Source organism: Jaculus jaculus, chromosome 1 (assembly GCF_020740685.1).
Source record: "Jaculus jaculus isolate mJacJac1 chromosome 1, mJacJac1.mat.Y.cur, whole genome shotgun sequence".
Taxonomy (NCBI): domain Eukaryota; kingdom Metazoa; phylum Chordata; class Mammalia; order Rodentia; family Dipodidae; genus Jaculus; species Jaculus jaculus.
Window position 1 is genome coordinate 259,491,055 of NC_059102.1, and position 18,085 is coordinate 259,509,139.

Genomic DNA, 18,085 nt, shown 5'->3' on the forward strand with positions numbered 1-18,085 from the left:
GATCTTGAGGCCGACACAAAGACAGAAGAGCAATGAAAAATCTGGAGGGAATTTTATACACTTGACCTCTTGCCCCAGTGCCCACAAATAACTTCTACTGCCCACAGGGCCATCCCTCCCTCCCTTCTTCTCTTCCTCCTTCCCTTCCTTCCTTCAAATACTTTATTTATTTGCAAGGAGAGAAAGGAGAAGAGAGGAGAGGAGAGGAGAGGAGAGGAGAGGAGAGGAGAGGAGAGGAGAGGAGAGGAGAGGAGAGGAGAGGAGAGGAGAGGAGAGGAGAGGAGAGGAGAGGAGAGGAGAGGAGAGGAGAGGAGAGGAGAGGAGAATGGGTGCACAAGGGCCTCTAGCCACTACAAATGAACTCTAGATGCATGCACCACCTTGTGCATCTGGCTTACGTGGGTCCTGGGCAACAGAACCTGGGTCCTTAGGCTTCACAGGCAAGTGCCTTCACTGCTAAGCTATCCCTCCAGTCTCCCTTGCTTTCTTAAGCAGAACAAATAGGGAGAAAGCTCATCACAAGAAGCTCTCCTTAATTCTCTTCCCAACTCTGCTAAGAGTGAGTGTATATAGAAAGTCCCTTCACAAAGGCAGTATACAGTTATCTCAACTTCCTACTTGAGGGAACCATTCTCCCATGCAGGCTGACTAATCATTCTGCTCTCCTTAGGACTTTCCCAGCACAAACTAAAGCACTGTGATACCATGTCTCAGGAAGTTCTTCAGGCCTAGGCTAACCAGCAGACTGCAACAATTACTTATCCTAATGTCAGTGGCCCTTTCTTTAGACTAGTCATAGTCTAATTTCACCCTACAAAAAAAAAAGGCTCTTAAAAATATTTTTATTGATTTTTCAAAGTAGGGTCTCACTCTAGCCAGGTTAACCTGGAATTTACTACATAGTCTCAGGGTGGTCTCGAATTCACAGCAATCCTACCTCTGCCTCCCAAGTGCTGGTATTGAAGGGGTAAAACTTTATTTTTAATTAGCTTACAAAGCAGTAGGTTTCCTTATGGCTTTTTCATACATCCTTAGTTTTGATTGACCCTCACCCTCCATTCCCTTCATCCTATACACTCCCACAATACATATATAAACCTTTCCACGCCAGTATTCACATGTATTCTACTGTCCCAGGCCTCTTAATGCTTTTCCCATATTTTCCCCTCCCATAGCCCCTTTCGAATTTCCTGCCATTTATAGTCACTCACTGTAGCTAGGACCTACATGAGCACATGAAACACCTGTCTTTCTGAGCAGGGGATACCTCACAGTATAATATTTTCAAGTACTATTATTTTCCTATAAATTTTCTATTTCTCTATAGCTGAATAACATTCCATTGTGTATATGTGCCACATTTCTATCATCTAGTCATCAGCTGATGGACATGTAGAAGTGGATTCCATTTCCCACCTATTGTGACTACAGTAACTATGAACATGGATGTGAAAGTATTCCTGTGGTAACATACAGCCCTTTTTGGTATAGCTGGGTCACAGGGAAGCTCAATGTTCAGATTTTTGAACAACTTCTACACCAATTTCTGTAATGTCTGTACCAGTTTGTACTTTTACCAACAGTCAGTAAGGGCTCCACTTACCCTCATCAGCATTTGTTATCATCTCTGTGTGTGTGTGTTCGTGCATGCACACGCGGACAGCTATTCAGAACCAAGAGTTGAAACCTCAAAGTAGGTTTAGTTTGCATTTTCCAGATGGCTAAAGATATTGAGCACCTTAAAAAAAAAAGTCTCCTGGCCATCTATATTTCTTCTATTGAGAATACTTTTCAGTTCCATAGCCCATTTAAAAATTATTTATTCTTGAGAAAGCGGAACAGAGAGAAAGAGGCAGACAGAGATGGGAGCACCAGGGCCTCCTGTCACTGTAGGAGAACTCCAGATACATGTGTACTTTGTGCATCTGGCTTGTACTGGGGAAATGAATCTGGGCCATTGAGCTTTGTAAGCAAGTTCCTTTAACCACTAAGCCATTCCTCCAGTCCCCATACAGCATTTTTAAATTTGTTTTTGATACTTAAGTTTTTTAAGGAGTTCTTTGAATATTCTACATATTAATGATCTATAAGATGCATGATCTATATATCTATATCTATGATCTATAAGATGCATGGTTAGCAAAGACTTTCTCCTATTCCTAGACTATCTGTTCATTCAATTACTGTTTCTTTTGTTGGGCAGATGCTTTTCAGTTTTATGAATCCCATTTGTTGGTCTTATTTTCTGAGTGTATAGCATCCTATTCACATTACTTAAGCCTGTAACTGGGTGTTTTCCCTACAGTGTCTTCTTGTAATTTCAGAGTTCATTGCTGTGCATAGAGATAAGGTGCTAATTTCAATCTATATGTAGATACCTGGTTTTTCTAGCATCATTTGTTGAAGATGCGCCATTTCTCCAATGACTATTTTTGCAAACATGAATGACTGTGGTTGGATGGATTTATACTTGAATCTTCTATGCCATTCCATTGCTCTACATGTCTGTTTTTGTGCCAGTATCATGCTATTTTTGTTACTATGGCTCTGGAATATACCTTGAAATCAGGCATCGTGATACTTCCAGCATTGTTATTATCATTATTACTGTATTATTTGTACAGGATTGTTTTCAATATCTGAGGTCTTTTGTGCTTCCAAATAAATTTTAGATTTTTTTTCTATTTCTGTGAAGTATGGTGTTGTAATTTTGATAAAGATATCATTAAATATGTAGAGTGCTTTTGATAAGATAGCCACTTTCAATATATTGATTCTTCTAATCCATGAGCATGGGATGTTTTTCCATTTCCTAGTGTTTTCTTTAATTTTTCTGTTGAGTATTACCAAGTTTTCATTGTAGAAGTCTTTCACTTCCTTGATAATGTTTACTCCAAGGTAGGTTTGACTTTTTTGGAGGTGGGGTAGCAATTATGAATGGGATTGTTTGCCTGACTTCTACTCCAACATGATTTTACTGGTATTAAGGCTACGTGAGTTTTCTGTTAATTTTGTATCTTGCGCTTTGCTGAAAGTATTTATAAGCTCTCAGAAGTTTCTATTGGAGGCATTATAATCTCTTATGATACTTTTATTCCTTCTTTTCCTGTTTGAATCGCTTTTGTTTCTCTTGTCTTCTAAGATTTCAAGGACTACATTAAATAAGAACGGAGAAAGTAGATGCCCTTGTTTTGTTCCTGACTTAGTGGAAATGTTTTGAGTTTTTTCCTGCTTAGTATATAACCCATAGGTTTACCTTATATAACCTTTATTATGTTGAGATAATTTCCTTGTATTCTCAGTTTCTTCCCAAGTTTTATCATGAAGGAATGTTAGAATTTGTCAAAAGCCATCTCTGGACCTACTGACATCATCATGTGATTTCTGTCTTTGAGTTCATTTATATATATAAAGTATTACACCCATTGATTTACATATGTTGAAGCATATGTAAGTCTGGCATAAAGCCAAACTAATCATGGTGAAACATCATTTAGATTTGTTCCTGAATTTACTTTGCTAGAGATTTTTTTTTTTTTTTGGTTTTTCGAGGTAGGGTCTCGCTAGCCCAGGTCAGCCTAGAACTCACTATGCAGACTCAAGGTGCCCTTGAACTCACAGTGATCCTCCTACCTCTGCCTCTCAAGTGCTGGGATTAAAGGCATACACTAAAATACCAGACTTTGCTAGAGAATTTTTGTATCCATGTTCAGAGAGATTGGTCTGTAATTTTCACTTTAAACTCAGTAGCAAACGCCAGTAAGCTAGAAAAGAGATATAAAGGGAAGAGAAAGGAAGGGAGGGAGGTACTTAATAGGATGGTATTGTATATATCTAAGTAGAAGAACACATTAATGGGGGTGAAAAGGCCTACATCTGGTCAGGGGAAGAGAATGAGTAAAGGAAAGGCGAAGGGAGGGCTAAGCAAAAAAAAAAAAAATCTAAGAGGATATAAATAAATCATATGGAAACCTAATTTTTTGGACAATGGAACACTCAGGAGCCATAGATTGTTGCTAGAAAATTTTCAGTGCCAGGGATACCTTCCAGTGAATTGTTGGCCAAGGAGGTACCTGATGGCCCCAAAACATTATAGGCCATTGCCAAAGCCTTTGGTTTCCCATCAGGAATAGATGGCAAGACCCTATTGCTGAAGATTCCACAAACTTGGGCTGCAAGGCCAGTGAGAAATCCTGCTGGAACTGAGCTGATAACCTCCTCCATGTAGACCAGCTGACAGAAAGCTAGAAGAAGCCATTCTGCATGCAGTGCAATGGGAGAAAGAGAAATCACCAGTGAAGATACTCAACAGTGGACACTGCAAGCCTTATATTTGGCCAGCCAGGCCAGATGAGCCAATGGGGTGCAATAGTGGCACATCTGTCATGGTGGAAACCAACTGCCCTCTAATTGGATTGGAGGCCTGCTCCATGGGAGGGAATACATTCCTGATACTGAAAACCTACAACAGGGGTAGTCATGAGTCCTAGGGATGTAACATCTGCTGCTGTCTGGCTAAATGTATATACTATGCTTATCCAACTGCCCATAAGCACTCCTCTTAATGTTCGTACCCTTATATTAATGCTACTCTCACTTTTGGTAGAGAATCTTCTCTTTTCAGATGGCAGTGACCCTGGGATGACTCAGAAGGGATCATGGTGCTGGAAAGAAGTGACAAGAGTGCTCAGCACTGCAATATCTCTATCACACCTTCCAAGGCTCAGGGTCTACTGCAGAAGAGGTGGCGGAAAGAATGTAAGAGCCAAAGGAAGGGTAAGACTCCTTACAACGTGCTCCCCCCAGACACAAAATGGCCTAGATATCCATGACCTCACAGTACCTGATACTACCTATATAAGACCAACATAATAGGAGGAAAAGATCATGACATCAAAATAAAAGAGAGACTGATTGAGAGGGGGAGGGGATATGATGGTGAATGGAGTTTCAAAGGGGAAAGTGGGGAGAGGGAGGGCATTACCATAGGATTTTTTAATAATCATGGAAGTTGTTAATAAAAAAACTGGAAAGAAAAAAAATTATTTTATTATGTATTTATTTATTTGACAGAGATAGAGGGAGAGAGACAGAATGCACATGCCAGGGCCTCCAGCCACTACAGATGAACTCCAGATGCATGTGCCCCCTTGTGCATCTGGCTAATGCAGGTCCTGGGGTATCAAACCTGGGTCCTTTGGCTTTACAGTCAAATGGCTTAACTGCTAAGCCATCCCTCCAGCCCGTCATTTTAAAAAATATTTTATTTTTTTTATTTACTTGAGAGAGAGAGAGAGCAAGAGGCAGAGTGAGAGAGAGAGAGAGAGAAAGAGAGAGAGAGAGAGAGAGAGACAGAGAGAGAGAGAGAGAGAATGGGTGTGCCAGGGCCTCCAGGACTGCAAATGAACTCCAGATGCATGCGCCATCTTGTGCATCTGGCTTACGTGGGTCCTGGGGAACTGAACCAAAGTCCTCTGGCTTTGCAGGCAAGCACCTTAACGGCTAAGCCATTTCTCCAGCCCCTACCTCTGTTTTTAATGTGCATACTTGTTTGGAAGTCAGAAGACAATCTCAGAGTGTTGGTCCTCGCCTTCTACTTTGCGACAGTGTGCTCCCTTAGGTTTATTGCCACTAGGAATACCAGATTAACTGGCCTGTGAGCTTCAGGATTCTCCTTACTCTGCATCCTATTGCTGTCGTACAGGCCACTGTGTCAGGCTGTCTGTTCTAAGTGGGTGTTAGAGATCTGAACTACAGGTGGCAGGTTTGTGGAGCAAGATCTGTCTCTCCAAAGTTTATTTGTAAGATATAAGAACAGGTATACCTGTCTGTTTCCTAGTTCCATTTGTCTGAATTATCTTTTCTTTATCCTTTCATTCTAAGGTAGTACTGTCTTTCATGAGGTGTAGTTCTTGGAGGCAACAAATATAAAGATACTTAAAAAAAATATTTTACAGAGTAAGCAAGAGAGAAATAAAGAGAGACAGAGAAATAATTGGTGCACCAGGACCTCACGTCACTGAAATCAAACTCTAGATGCTTGTGCCACCTACAGGGCATGTGTGACCTTGTGGTTGCCTCACCTTTGTGTATCTGGTTTATGTGGGATCTGGAGAGTAGAACATGGGTCCTTAGGCTTCATAGGTAAGTGCCTTAACTGCTAAGCCATCTCTCTATTCTCCTGCTATTCTGTGTCTTTTGAATGGGGAATTGAGACCATTTGTATTCAGAGACAATATTTAAAGGTATATATTAGTTCCTGTCATTTAATAATATTTTATTTATATATTTAAGAGAAAAGGAGGGAGGGAGGGGGAATGAAAGAGGCAGATCCCAGAACATGGCAAGTCTAGAGACAGCAGTGCCATGGAAGTTCATGCAGGTAGCAGTCCAGACAAGGTAAACTTCAGAGTGCCTAATTAAGGAGCCTAGAGTCATTACACCCAGGTTTCTCAGTCTTGATACCGTTGACATTTTGGGCTAGGTAATTCTTTGTTGTGGTGGACAGTCCTAAACATTGTTGATTTTTGGCAGCATAATTGGCACCTATGTGTTAGATGCCACTAGCATCCTCAAGTCCTATAGCTGTGACAACTAAAAATGTCTGCAAACATTGCTACATGTTGCACTGTGGAGGAAGAAAAGTAAATCTAGTTGAGAATCACTGTACCAGGAGGTTCTGCCTTTGCTGGCACTTTCTGATGTTCTCTATTCTTTCTACTACCTACTAGAGGGAAACAGCCGATCTTATTTAGGCCTTGGGCAAATTATATATGTACCAATTCACCTCACAACAGGAGACACCATCCTCAGCCAATCCTCCATTTGAAGACCAGTGGGAAGACTTTATGCTGTGTATTAACCATGGGTTTACAGTGGCCAGAAAAACAACTTGCCAAGATCAACTGTTCTGAGGACTAAAGTCTCAGCTTAACCCTTATCAGACAGAACTATGGTTTTCTTCCTCATTTTTATATAGCTCATAACTTTCACTTACTTTAAAAAATCAAAGCTGGATGGAGAATGGAATTTCAAAGGAGAAAGTGTGTGGGGGGGATGGAATTAACATGGGATATTTTTTATAATCATGGAAAATGCTAATAAAAATTTAAAAAAGAATGTTGTATATCAAATATAATCACACCCATGTATATATACATCAGCTCAACATAGCTTTTTAAATTTTTATTACATCTTATCTAAAATTTATTATGCTTGTTTCAAAAAGGATGACTGGGCTGAAGGGATGGCTTAGTGCTTAAGGCTTTTGCCTACAAAGCCAAAGGAACCAGGTTCAATCCCCAGGACCCACGTTAGACAGATGCCCAAGGGGGCGCCTGCATCTGGAGTTTGTGTGCAGTGGCTGGAGGCCCTGGCGCGCCCATTCTCTCTCTCTCTCTCTCTCCTCCCCTCTTCCCTCTTTTTCTGTCACATAAATAAATGAATAAAAGTAAAAAAAAATTAAAAAGGATGACTCGTATATAAATTTGAGCCATTGATTTGTTAAGATACTAATTAAATCAATGATGCTGAGAGGTAATAAGGTGATGCCCCTCTCCCCCAAATCCATTTCCAGTATGTCTAATGCTTCTTTCCTAACACTAAATTGATCACGTTTTTAGATGTAGAAGTTATGCTCTATAACTGAATTTCTCTTTGTTTACATGGAGCCTTTATGGACTAGCAGGGTGTGTGCCTTAAATATCTCCTAACAGTCCAAAATTTAACCAGATATGTGCATCACTGTATTAAGTAGTGCTTTTCAAAACTGGAAGCACTGTTCTTATGCATGCATTACCACTAGTGTAATAGCAGAAGCCCAACAACTCCTCACTCTGAGTCACGTTCTACATCAAGTTAATAACTGATTTCAAGGTTAAAAGTGGATTCCAGTAAGTTTGTGTATTAGCTTTTAATTTTGCCAATATTACACAAAATACCTATAGTTATGTTTTGTATAAACACAGTAATTTTAGACTAAAAAAAAATCAAAGCTGAGCAGAGTGTAGTGGCGCACGCCTTTAATCCCAGCATTTGGGAGGCAGAGGTAGGAGGACTGCTGTGAGTCGAGGTCAGTCTGAGACTACATAGTGAATTCCAGGTCAGCCTGGACTAGAGTGGGACCCTACCTAAAAATAAATAAGTAAAAAAATAAATAAATAATTCAAAGCTGAGGAAGAGATCTACCTCTCTGGGTAAAAGTTAACAGCTCTTCAGGTGCTATCTTCCCCCCACTGCCTCGATTCCTACTGCGAGAGTATCATGCTACATCTGAGTTGGTTTGGAAATCTGCTGGCTAACCAGCATGTTCTTCCCCCAAAACAACCATAAATATCAAAGGACCAAGATACTTATAGGAAGAATAAAAGGACTCCTATGATAATGTGTCATTTGTTAACCTAGGGAATTCTCTGCCAGAAGAAAGAAATCATAGTTCTTGGTTTCTAGGAGATGCTCAAAGAACAAAGCAAAGTGAACAATGGAAGCTTAAAAAATTCAACCAGTGTGAAAAGTTCCCATTTACACAGCCTTAACTTCATCTGACAGAAATGGGCATGGAACTGCCACATAGCTACTGGACTTCTGAGGAAGAGCCACAGGATAGAAAGGCAAAATGAACCGAGAATCACTGGAGACAAGTCAGGTGACTGGTCTACTCTATTACTTAACAGCTGCCAAGACGCATGTTACCACTGCCTGCTCATTCTTTGAAGAAAGGAAATAAGGAAAGAGAGAGAAACAAGTAATCAGAAAATCACTTTCACCTCCAAGTGGGTTGGGGCAACTCTGGAAAATGACACACAGGGCTGACACAGTCAATCTGGGGAAAAAAAACTCTGTGAAAATCATAAGCATTTTCCTTATGGTGGTAGGAAGTTCATGTGTGTGTGTTCATTATAATAACACATGGCTGGGGGAAAATCAGCCCTAGAAGCTCGTGGTGCATGAAGCACACATCAGCTGCCAATCATTTCAAAACACTGTGTTCTCTTCTCCAAGACCACAACCTAGCTTTCTGCTCACGTTTGCAAAGTTCTCTCTGCCTGAACTAGTCCTTCATATTGGAAACACTTAGAGATCTGTGTTCCATCTGTTCTAATCTCAAACAGATCAATCTAGGTCTAATGCAAAACTTGAGCATAAATCCTTTCCTATAGGCAATGGCATAACACAGACTATCTTCTCTGCTATTACATTTGGGGTATCTGGTATGCTGCTAATGGTGTTGGCTGTGCTAGTGACCCTGGCTGACCTTGGAAAGATGTCCCAAATGAAGACAGAATTTGGGCTCATTCAGGTTTGAAAAATAAGTGTGAAAAAAAAGAGATGGGTGTATCACCCCCAAAGGGGAACATGCACTGTTCTCAACCTCTACTGCTGACGTGACTGGCTATGGGCGGTCAAATGCTATGTCCCTTTACTTCTCAAACAGCAAGCAGCCCTTAGCCGTGTACCCACAGACTTACCGAGTACAGCTCGTTCAGCACCTTCATCAAATCATCTTGGAGCTGCTGGCCCACTTCTTTACTCTGTAAAGAAACAGAAATGAAGGTTGATTGGGAAACAGAAGGAGAAAGGAGGGAGTGACAAAGGCAAGAGCAGTACAGGCTCCACAAATGACACTGACTCAATTAAGGCCCATTATTTAACCTAGCAAATCAGATAACCACTCAGATCAGACCCAATTATGGTCAGATTACTCAAAGAGTTTTAATAAAATGAAATGTGCCCTTTTTACAGTCTAGCCTTTGATTTTTCAATTGGTCCCCAAAGGCAGGCCTGAAAGCCACATCCCACTTAGCAAGTGTTGTTAGGTGTAACACGCTTTCTCAGATAGTTGTAGGCAAACATTCCAGAGGATTATGAAGAAAGCAAGATGTACAATAAGATGAAATAGGAAAATGTATATAAACATTCCTAGACATCAAAGTCTAAATAGAAAATTCCAAGCAGGAAAGAATCAAATTATACTTCTCACTCAATTTATTACTCTTCTAATCTCCCAAAGTGTTCTGCTGTATTGACTCTTGCAATAGTAGCAATGTTACCTGACTCTGGTGATAAATGCTAAGGAGTTTTCAATTGGTTATTTCTGAGCAGCAATAGTTCTCCGATTCTTTGCTGCTGCAACCCAGGATAGGCATCTATCCACACAGAACAGTAGAAACAAAAGAGTGAGGAAGGACAGAGGAAATATGCCAAATGTTATACTCAACCCTCCAAAAATACAGGATGCAACTGATCACCACAACTGGGTTATTGTCCTTAAGCTCACAAATACACACCAACCACACCTTAGCACACTTCATGTTCATCTGTTTTCTAGTCCCAGGGATTGAACCCAGGGCCTTGTTGTGTTCACCAGGAAAGCATTCTACCACTGAGCTGCAAACCCAAAGTCCAAACAACACCTGCACAGCTCAGCTCCCCGGTGTGCAGGGAAGAGAGCTTTCATTCATTAATATGATCCTTTTAGCCCTTGCTGTTTTTCCAGATACATATATGTTTACTTTAACAGTATTTTTTTTTCTGGCTAAGAGTGTTGTTCAGTGGTAGATTACTTGTGTTGTATGCATAAGGCCCTAGGTTCAATTCCAGCCTGGAAATCATCAAACAAAATAAAAATATTTTCCCAATTAGAAAAGTAATATGTGGGCATATCTGCAGAGATGCTTAGTGGTTAAGGCGCTTGCCTGCGAAGCCTAAGGACCCAGGTTCAACTCTCCAGATCCCATGTAAGCCAGATGCACAAAGGTGAGGAAGCTCAAGGTTGCATATGCTCACTAGGTGGTGCAAGTGCCTGGAGTTCGATTTCAGTGGATGAGGCTCTGGCACGCCAATTCTCTTTCAGTCTCTCTCTCTCTAAAATAAAATTAAAAAGTCATATGTGGGCTGAAGAGATGCTTAGCAGTTAGAGCACCTGCCTGCAAGGCCTAACAAGCTGGGGACAGTACCCACATAAAGCCAGATGCACAAAGTGATGCATGTATGTGGAGTTCACTAGCAGTAGCTAGAGGCCCTAATGTACCCATTCTCTCCCTCCTTCCCTCTCTCTCTCTCTCTCTCTCTCTCTCTCTCTCTCTCTCTCCTTGCGGATAAATAAATAAAAGATACTTTTAAAAGTGAAATGTAATGTGTTTGTTATAATAAATACTGTATAAAAAACCTTCACAGTAACAAAAGTAACCTTCATTCCTAACACTAAGAGATCATCAACTGGGCGGTGGAAAAGACTCAGTGGATAACACACTTGGTGTGCAGGCACAAGTACCTAGTTTAGGGCCCCAGAGCCCATGTAAAGCCATATGCTACAGCACTACCATCTGTAATCCCGGCATAACATTTCTATGGTGAGATGAGAGGCAGAGACTAGAGAATTCCCTGGAGACCCACAGTCTACCTATTTGACAAATGCAGCAGTGAGACACAATAAAAAGTGTTCTCCAAACAAGGTGGACGGAGTGGACCAACCCTCAAGGCTGTCCTCTGGCCTCCATATTGGGTGTCGTGGCGTCTGTGTGTGCATACATGTGCACATACTCACAAGAAACCACTCTAGACTTTGTTATATGTATTTTTAATCTTTCTTTTTTCTTTCTTCTTCTTTTCTTCCTTTCTTTCTTTTAAGTTAGAGTCTCACTATAGCCCAGGATGACTTGGAATTCACTATGTACTCTCAGGGTGGCCTTGAACTCACTGCTATCCTCCTACCTCTGCCTCCCAAGTGCTGGGATTAAAGGCGTGCACCACCACATCTGGCCTATTTTGTTGTTTTTTGAGACAGGGTCTTGCTCTGTAGCCCAGCCTGGTCTTGAACACCCAATTATCCTGCCTCTGCCTCCTGAGTGCTTGGATTATAGGCATGTGTCATACTGCCCAGTGTTATGTATATTTTTAGAAATATTATTTATTTGCAAGCAGAGAGGGAGGCACATATTTCTCTTTTAACTTTCCTCTTTCATTGTTAATTTTACAAAGTGTGTATGCTGTGAACATTGCCCAGTTATTCATCGATTAAATTATAATATAATGATATAGCTCCTAATTCTTGGACATAGGTTTTTCTTACAAAGTTTGGTATTTTAGGGCTGGAGAAATGGCTTAGTGGTTAAGGAACTTGCCTGCAAAGCCTAAGGACTGGGCAAGGTTCGATTCCCCAGTACCCATGGTGGCACATGCGTCTGGAGTTTGCAGTGGCTACAGGCCCTGATGTTCCCATTCTATATCTGCCTCATTCTCTATCTCTTTCTCAAAGAAATAAGTAAATTATACAAGGTTTGGTATTTTAAAATGTTGTATTGAACTATTTTAGGTAGGGGCTAGGGAGATATACTGCCACTTCCCTGCGCACATGAGGACTTGAGTTGGGGTCTCCAGAACCCACACCAGTGATGTGTCCAGAGTGGCATCTATAAATCCCAGTGCTGGGAAAGCAGAAACGGGCAATTCCTGCTCTTACTGGCTAGAGCTAGTCTAGCCAGATCTGTGAGCTTCAGGTTCAGTGAGAGAGTTCATGTCTCAAGTGAAGAGACACCCAATGTCAACTTCTAGCCTCCACAAATGTGCTCGTGTGCACACACACATGCACACACACACACAATCTATGCACATACCTTCACTGATTTTATGCTAGACATAACATGGCTGAGACAAAGAATACTCAATTATACCACTAAATTGCCTTTGAGAAAAATTATGGCCTTGACATATATACTAGAGACATAAGAATGTTTAGACCAATTTCTTGTCCTGAAAATTTGATATGAAATCATGTTTTTGTCTTTAGGTCTAGTAACCTGACCATTTTAAAAAATCTGTTTTTAAATATTCCATTCTTCTTTTATGTTTTGCTATTTTTCTATTAATTAATTCTTTTTTTTTTTTTCCGAGGTAGGATCTCAGTCTAGCCCAATGTGACCTGGCACTCACTCTGTAGTCCCAGGCGGGCCTGGAACTCACAGTGATCCTCCTACCTCTGCCTTCTCTGTGATGAAGGGTGTGTGCCACCAAGCTTGGTTCTATTAATTAATTCTTTGCCCAGTTTTTTTTTTTATCTGTTAAGGTATTCACTATGGAACATAACATAGGTGTGTCTTCTATCATGAATAGCTATGCCAATGGGGGAGGGGAGGTGAAGAAGCCTATATTAATGATCACAAAAGTCTTCTTCCAAGCCGGGCGTGGTGGCACATGCCTTTAATCCCAGCCCTTGGGAGGCAGAGGCAGGTGGATCGCTGAGTTCGAGGCCACCCTGAGATTACATAGTGAATTGCAGGTCAGCCTGAGCTGGAGTGAGACCCTACCTCGAAAAAACGAAAAATTATAAAAAAAGTTTTCTTCCATTCCTAGCTCTTCTGTCACCTGCTGTAACTTGCCAGCCCTGGCTAATTTCTATGGGCCTTTTTTCTCTTACATAAATTTTAAGTTTCAGTTAAAATATTTGTTAAGATCTTTCCTTAGTTTAAGACATGAAACTTTGAAACCACTAGAGAAAGCACAGAGAAAATACTTCAAGAGGAAGGCATATGCAGACTTTCTGAAAAAGACTCTGACAGCACAGGCAATAATCGTGGGAACTAAGAAAGGGGCTTTAACAAGTAAAGTAGGCACCTTCTGTACAGCAAAGGAAACAATCACCAGAGTGAAGAGAGAGCCTGCAGAATGGGAGAAAAAAATCTAGGATCCATAAAGACCTTCAAAAATTAAACACGAATTACCATGGGATATTGTTTATTATCATGGAAGTTGTTAATAAAAAAAATCAAAAGAGAAAAAAATAAATGAGCTAATAAACCGAATAGACAATTCTTGAAGAAAAAATAAACTGTCAATGAATATTTCAAAAATACAAATCAAAACTACATTGAGATTCTGTTTCACCCAGTTAGAATGGCTGTTATCAGGAAAACAAATGACAACAAATACTGGTGAGGATATGAGAAAGAGGAACCCTTATACTATGCTGACGGGGATGTAAACTTGTATGGCTACTATGGAAATCAGTTATGGTAGTTTCTCAAAAAACTAAAGAAAGGGCTGCCATATTATCTACCTATTCTATTCTCAGTTATATATATTGGAAGGACTAAATCAACATACTACAAAGATACTTGCATATCCATGTTTATTAATGTACTGTTCATAATAGCCAAGAAACAGAACTAGCTTAGATGTCCATCAACAGATAAATGGACAAAATATGTGATACATATACACAATGTAATTTTATTCAGCTATAAAGAAAAATGAAATCATGACTTTTGTAGGAAAATAGATGTCACTGGAAATCATTATGTTAAGCAAAATAAGCCAGACTCACAAAGACAAATACCACGTTTTCTCTCATGTAGAATCCAAATCTAAAATTGTGTGTGTGTGTGTGTGTGTGTGTGTGTGTGAGAACATTGTTTAGGTCACAAAACTAGAAGGGGGATTATGAGATCGGAGAAAGATTTTAAAGGCGGTGTGAAATAGTGTAATAGAATACATGTAATAAGAAAGCAGACGTTAGGGCCAACAAGGGAAAGAAAGGGAACCAGCTGGAGGGGTAGACACACAGGGAGGACTGTGGAGGAAGGGAACAAATGAGAACAAACTATACGGCCCCACGTGTACTATGAAGCCATGATGAAACCCATTACTTTAGGTAGTTTGTTTTTAAACTAGGCAGACCCTTAGGATGATCCCATGTCACCCTCACCATGCCTATCCCAGGTGGCCTTCTCTGTCTCAGCTCAACCCACCTGCTTCAATTTAGTACTTGCCTGTCTTATCCAATTAGCGCTCTCGAGTGCGCACCCTGACCACGTGTGGGTGGTTTTCTAAGTCCAGGCCAGTTGGGTGGGACACCTGGTGTCTAGGTGTGGTGGCGCAAATTCTAAACTATATTCTCCCAGACCCATTGAGAGAGGTGCCCACTTCTCTCTCTCTCTCTCTGAAAAGGCAGTTGTTGATTCTTGGGCCCTTGGACTAGTAAGATCTCTCTCCCACCCCAGCAGCCATGCTGAGTTGGGAAGAGACACTTTTTAATCTTTTACTACAGTCTTCACTTTGAATCCTTTGGGAACTGCACATTTTTATCTTTCCTTCCATACCTCCTACTTTTCTCCCTTTCCCACATCTTTGTGAGATATAAACAAAGTGTGGTATTTTAAAAATCATTTTTTTTGAATCTGGAGTTGCCAATTCTTTGGTTAGTTTGGAGATACGAATTCAGGGCTTGGAGTTCCAGCAAACATCCCAGAACGCCAAATCCCCCTGTTACAAGATCATCCTCAAAATGAGAGCTTCAGGACACCCTGCCAATCTTTGATTTACCATTCCAACTGTCTCCTTTCTAATGACCTCAACCACTGGAACAAGCCACAACAGGGAATGCAGTTCATGTACAATCTCACACCCCAGTCTCTACCGTGCTGAGGGAAGCAGCAGAGGACCAAGGATGTGAAGTGAGGAGAAATGACTCACCACTAGCCTCAGAGTCAGCAACAGGGTCAGAAAGTGACCACAAGTATCACTTTCCAACCTCCCTGGCCTCCCCGCTCAAGGCCAGTCTCCCAGACTCTCTCATCCCATCCTTATATTTAAATAGCCAAAGTTAGCAGGGTATGATCCAAGAACTCAAGAGGCTGAGGTACTGTTGTGAGTTCAAGGCCAGTCTGAGAACACAGAGTGAGTTCCAGGTCAGCCTGGGCTAGAGTGAGACCCTACATTCAAAACAAAACAACAACAACAACAAAAATATAAATAGCCATAGTTAGAGGAGACAGCTTCTGATCTTCTGGCCTATGGCTTAGCCATGTCTTAAATAGTAGTCATCTAAGTGTAGAAATGGAAAGGGAGGAGAATGGAGGGGAGAGGAGGAAGCCTAACCAATAAAATAACAAGAAAGGCAGATAGTTCCTTCTGTGTTCTGAAGTTGGAAGGCCCTCTGAACTATTATCCCTGTTCATTTGAGTAGGCTGCTGAAGCAATTTGACTTACCACTCCCTCTGGCTGGGCTGAGCCAGCTAGCTCAGCTAAAATTATAATACATGACAAGGAAGGCTACAGAGCCTTTCCATTCCTTACATAAAGCAGCCAAGGAGTTTTTGGGAGGGAAGAAGGTAGATGTACAGTGCACTCTTTGTGCACTAATACACAGCCTATGTCTCTTGTCTTTAAAATTTCTTGGAAGAGAATGAGTCATCTAAGCACTGCAGGAAACCAAAAAGAAGTGTGGGGGGGGCTTGCTTTGGGCAAAGTTTTCCCCTTAAATGTTTGCATAATAATATTTGCTTGGGGGAGGGGAAGAGAGAGAATGATAGCTAAATTTAGAATAGAGATGTGGCACAATAAACAATGGAATAGGAAGTATGATGGTGGGACAAGCCCGGATCTTTTATTTTGAAACTCACCCCAACCTTTAAGCCACAGTGTGTTTCACGGTGGCCCCACTCAGCCTGCCACAAAGGTGGGGCTGGTGGGAAGACAATGAGATTCCAACAGCTCCAGCCAGCTGTACGCTTATAAAATGAGCAGGGAGTCTTCCTTTTCTAACAGAAAACAGCACTGGACAACAGAACTGAAACAGAAAGCCTCCTCTCCCCACACTGCAATGTTCCAAAGCTTCCTTGCTCACAGAATGAATGCAGCAGCAGAAATGTGCTGCATGACCAGGCTACATACAGGGTCTGTGCTGCCTGGATGGCAGGCTGATGACTTTATCCTTGTACCTTTTAAGTCAGTACATCTCTTGAGTGTTAATGGGTTTGACTGTTAGCTTTCCAAAGAACACCTATTATGAAAGGGTTTTCAAACCAGTACGCACCACAACTATTACTTATTAGCTATTTGTCTACTTATTCAGATCAGCATAGTGTATTATCCAAGAGGGGTGTAAGGCAAGGGCTAGTTGTTTTTTTTTTAACTGGCTAAACTACAAAGCTGTATTATTTGATAGGCACAAAATTACTCCCTATTTATATGAAAGAAATAGAGGAAAGCATGTCTCTGCCATGCGGTGAAAGTTAATTTCAGCTCGTCCCAAGGCCAAAGCTGTCAGCAGGTAGAAACAGTAGGGTTACTCAGTTCTGTACTGATGAGCCCATATCAGCAGTTTTCCAAAGAGGAATCCAATTTTCAAGGGCACGGATCTCCTCCATCAGTGCTAGAATCCTCTGCTCACCCTAAAGACATTTCACAGGCCACATTTTTTTTTAATCCAGTTTAAAATTGAATTGGCATTTCCAGATTTCAGAGGAAAGAGACATAGACCTCCTATTACGTTCTGCAATAGAAGTACCAGCAAACTCAGGGTGAGGGTTACAGGGGCACTCACACTGCTTCAAAGGGGACAACTTCCTGAGCTCACTCTTTGCTCAAATGCTTTGGGTAGGAAAGGTAAGGCTTAAAGGAGTGGCTGTTAGACAGCAGGGCCAAATGCTGGTTGATGGTAGACACTGAATCTGGTCTCTCCCGCCCAACTCAGTTCAATAAAATCAAGGTACATTGTGGGGTTGTGGCTGCAGGGGTGCAGAGGGTGGGGATCCAGCTGGTCAGAGTTCAGGAATAACTTCTAAATTTCCCCTCAGCCCATTTCTTGTATCAGGTCCTTTCTAAGTCCTCATTCTCTCACTTTTTAGGATACCAACAAAGGCTCGAGGAAGGCTGCACTCTAGTTAGAACCTTATACTTTGGGGATATCAAGGTCATACAATTTGCAAATACAGGTTCTAGGGGTGTGCCTTGCTTTCCTAGCAGGCATGATCCTGAGTACCCCAAACACCACCAACAACAAAGACAATGCAGTACAATATTTTTAAAGAGAGATTGGCTTGGAGCTGTCACCAAAGTACACTGGAGGTGCTTTGACATTCGAAGGATGGGTAGACAAGGATGTTCACATTTTATTTTTATTATAATCCAGTAGGTCTTTAAAGAAAGAACTCATCTGTAGTGTACTCTCATATTTATTATTCTTTTTCTACTTTAAAAATATTTTATTTATTCATTTATTTCAGAGAGAAAGAGAAAGAGAGAGAATGGGCTTGCCAGGGTCTCTAGCCACTGCAAATGAACTCCATATGCATGCACCACCACCTGG

The 18,085-nt window shown here is 41.1% G+C and overlaps 1 protein-coding gene across 5 annotated transcripts in view; it reads right to left on the bottom strand.

Annotated features, from left to right (window-relative positions):
* Positions 1 to 18,085, bottom strand: part of Srgap2 (SLIT-ROBO Rho GTPase activating protein 2) — a 284,297-nt gene that overhangs the window by 81,360 nt on the left and 184,852 nt on the right. For all 5 annotated transcript variants that reach the window (XM_004663526.2, XM_004663525.2, XM_004663527.2 and 2 more), the window contains exon 5: positions 9,468 to 9,530. In XM_004663526.2, coding sequence (XP_004663583.2) covers positions 9,468 to 9,530 — 63 coding nt within the window. The remainder of the gene's footprint in view (positions 1 to 9,467; positions 9,531 to 18,085) is intronic.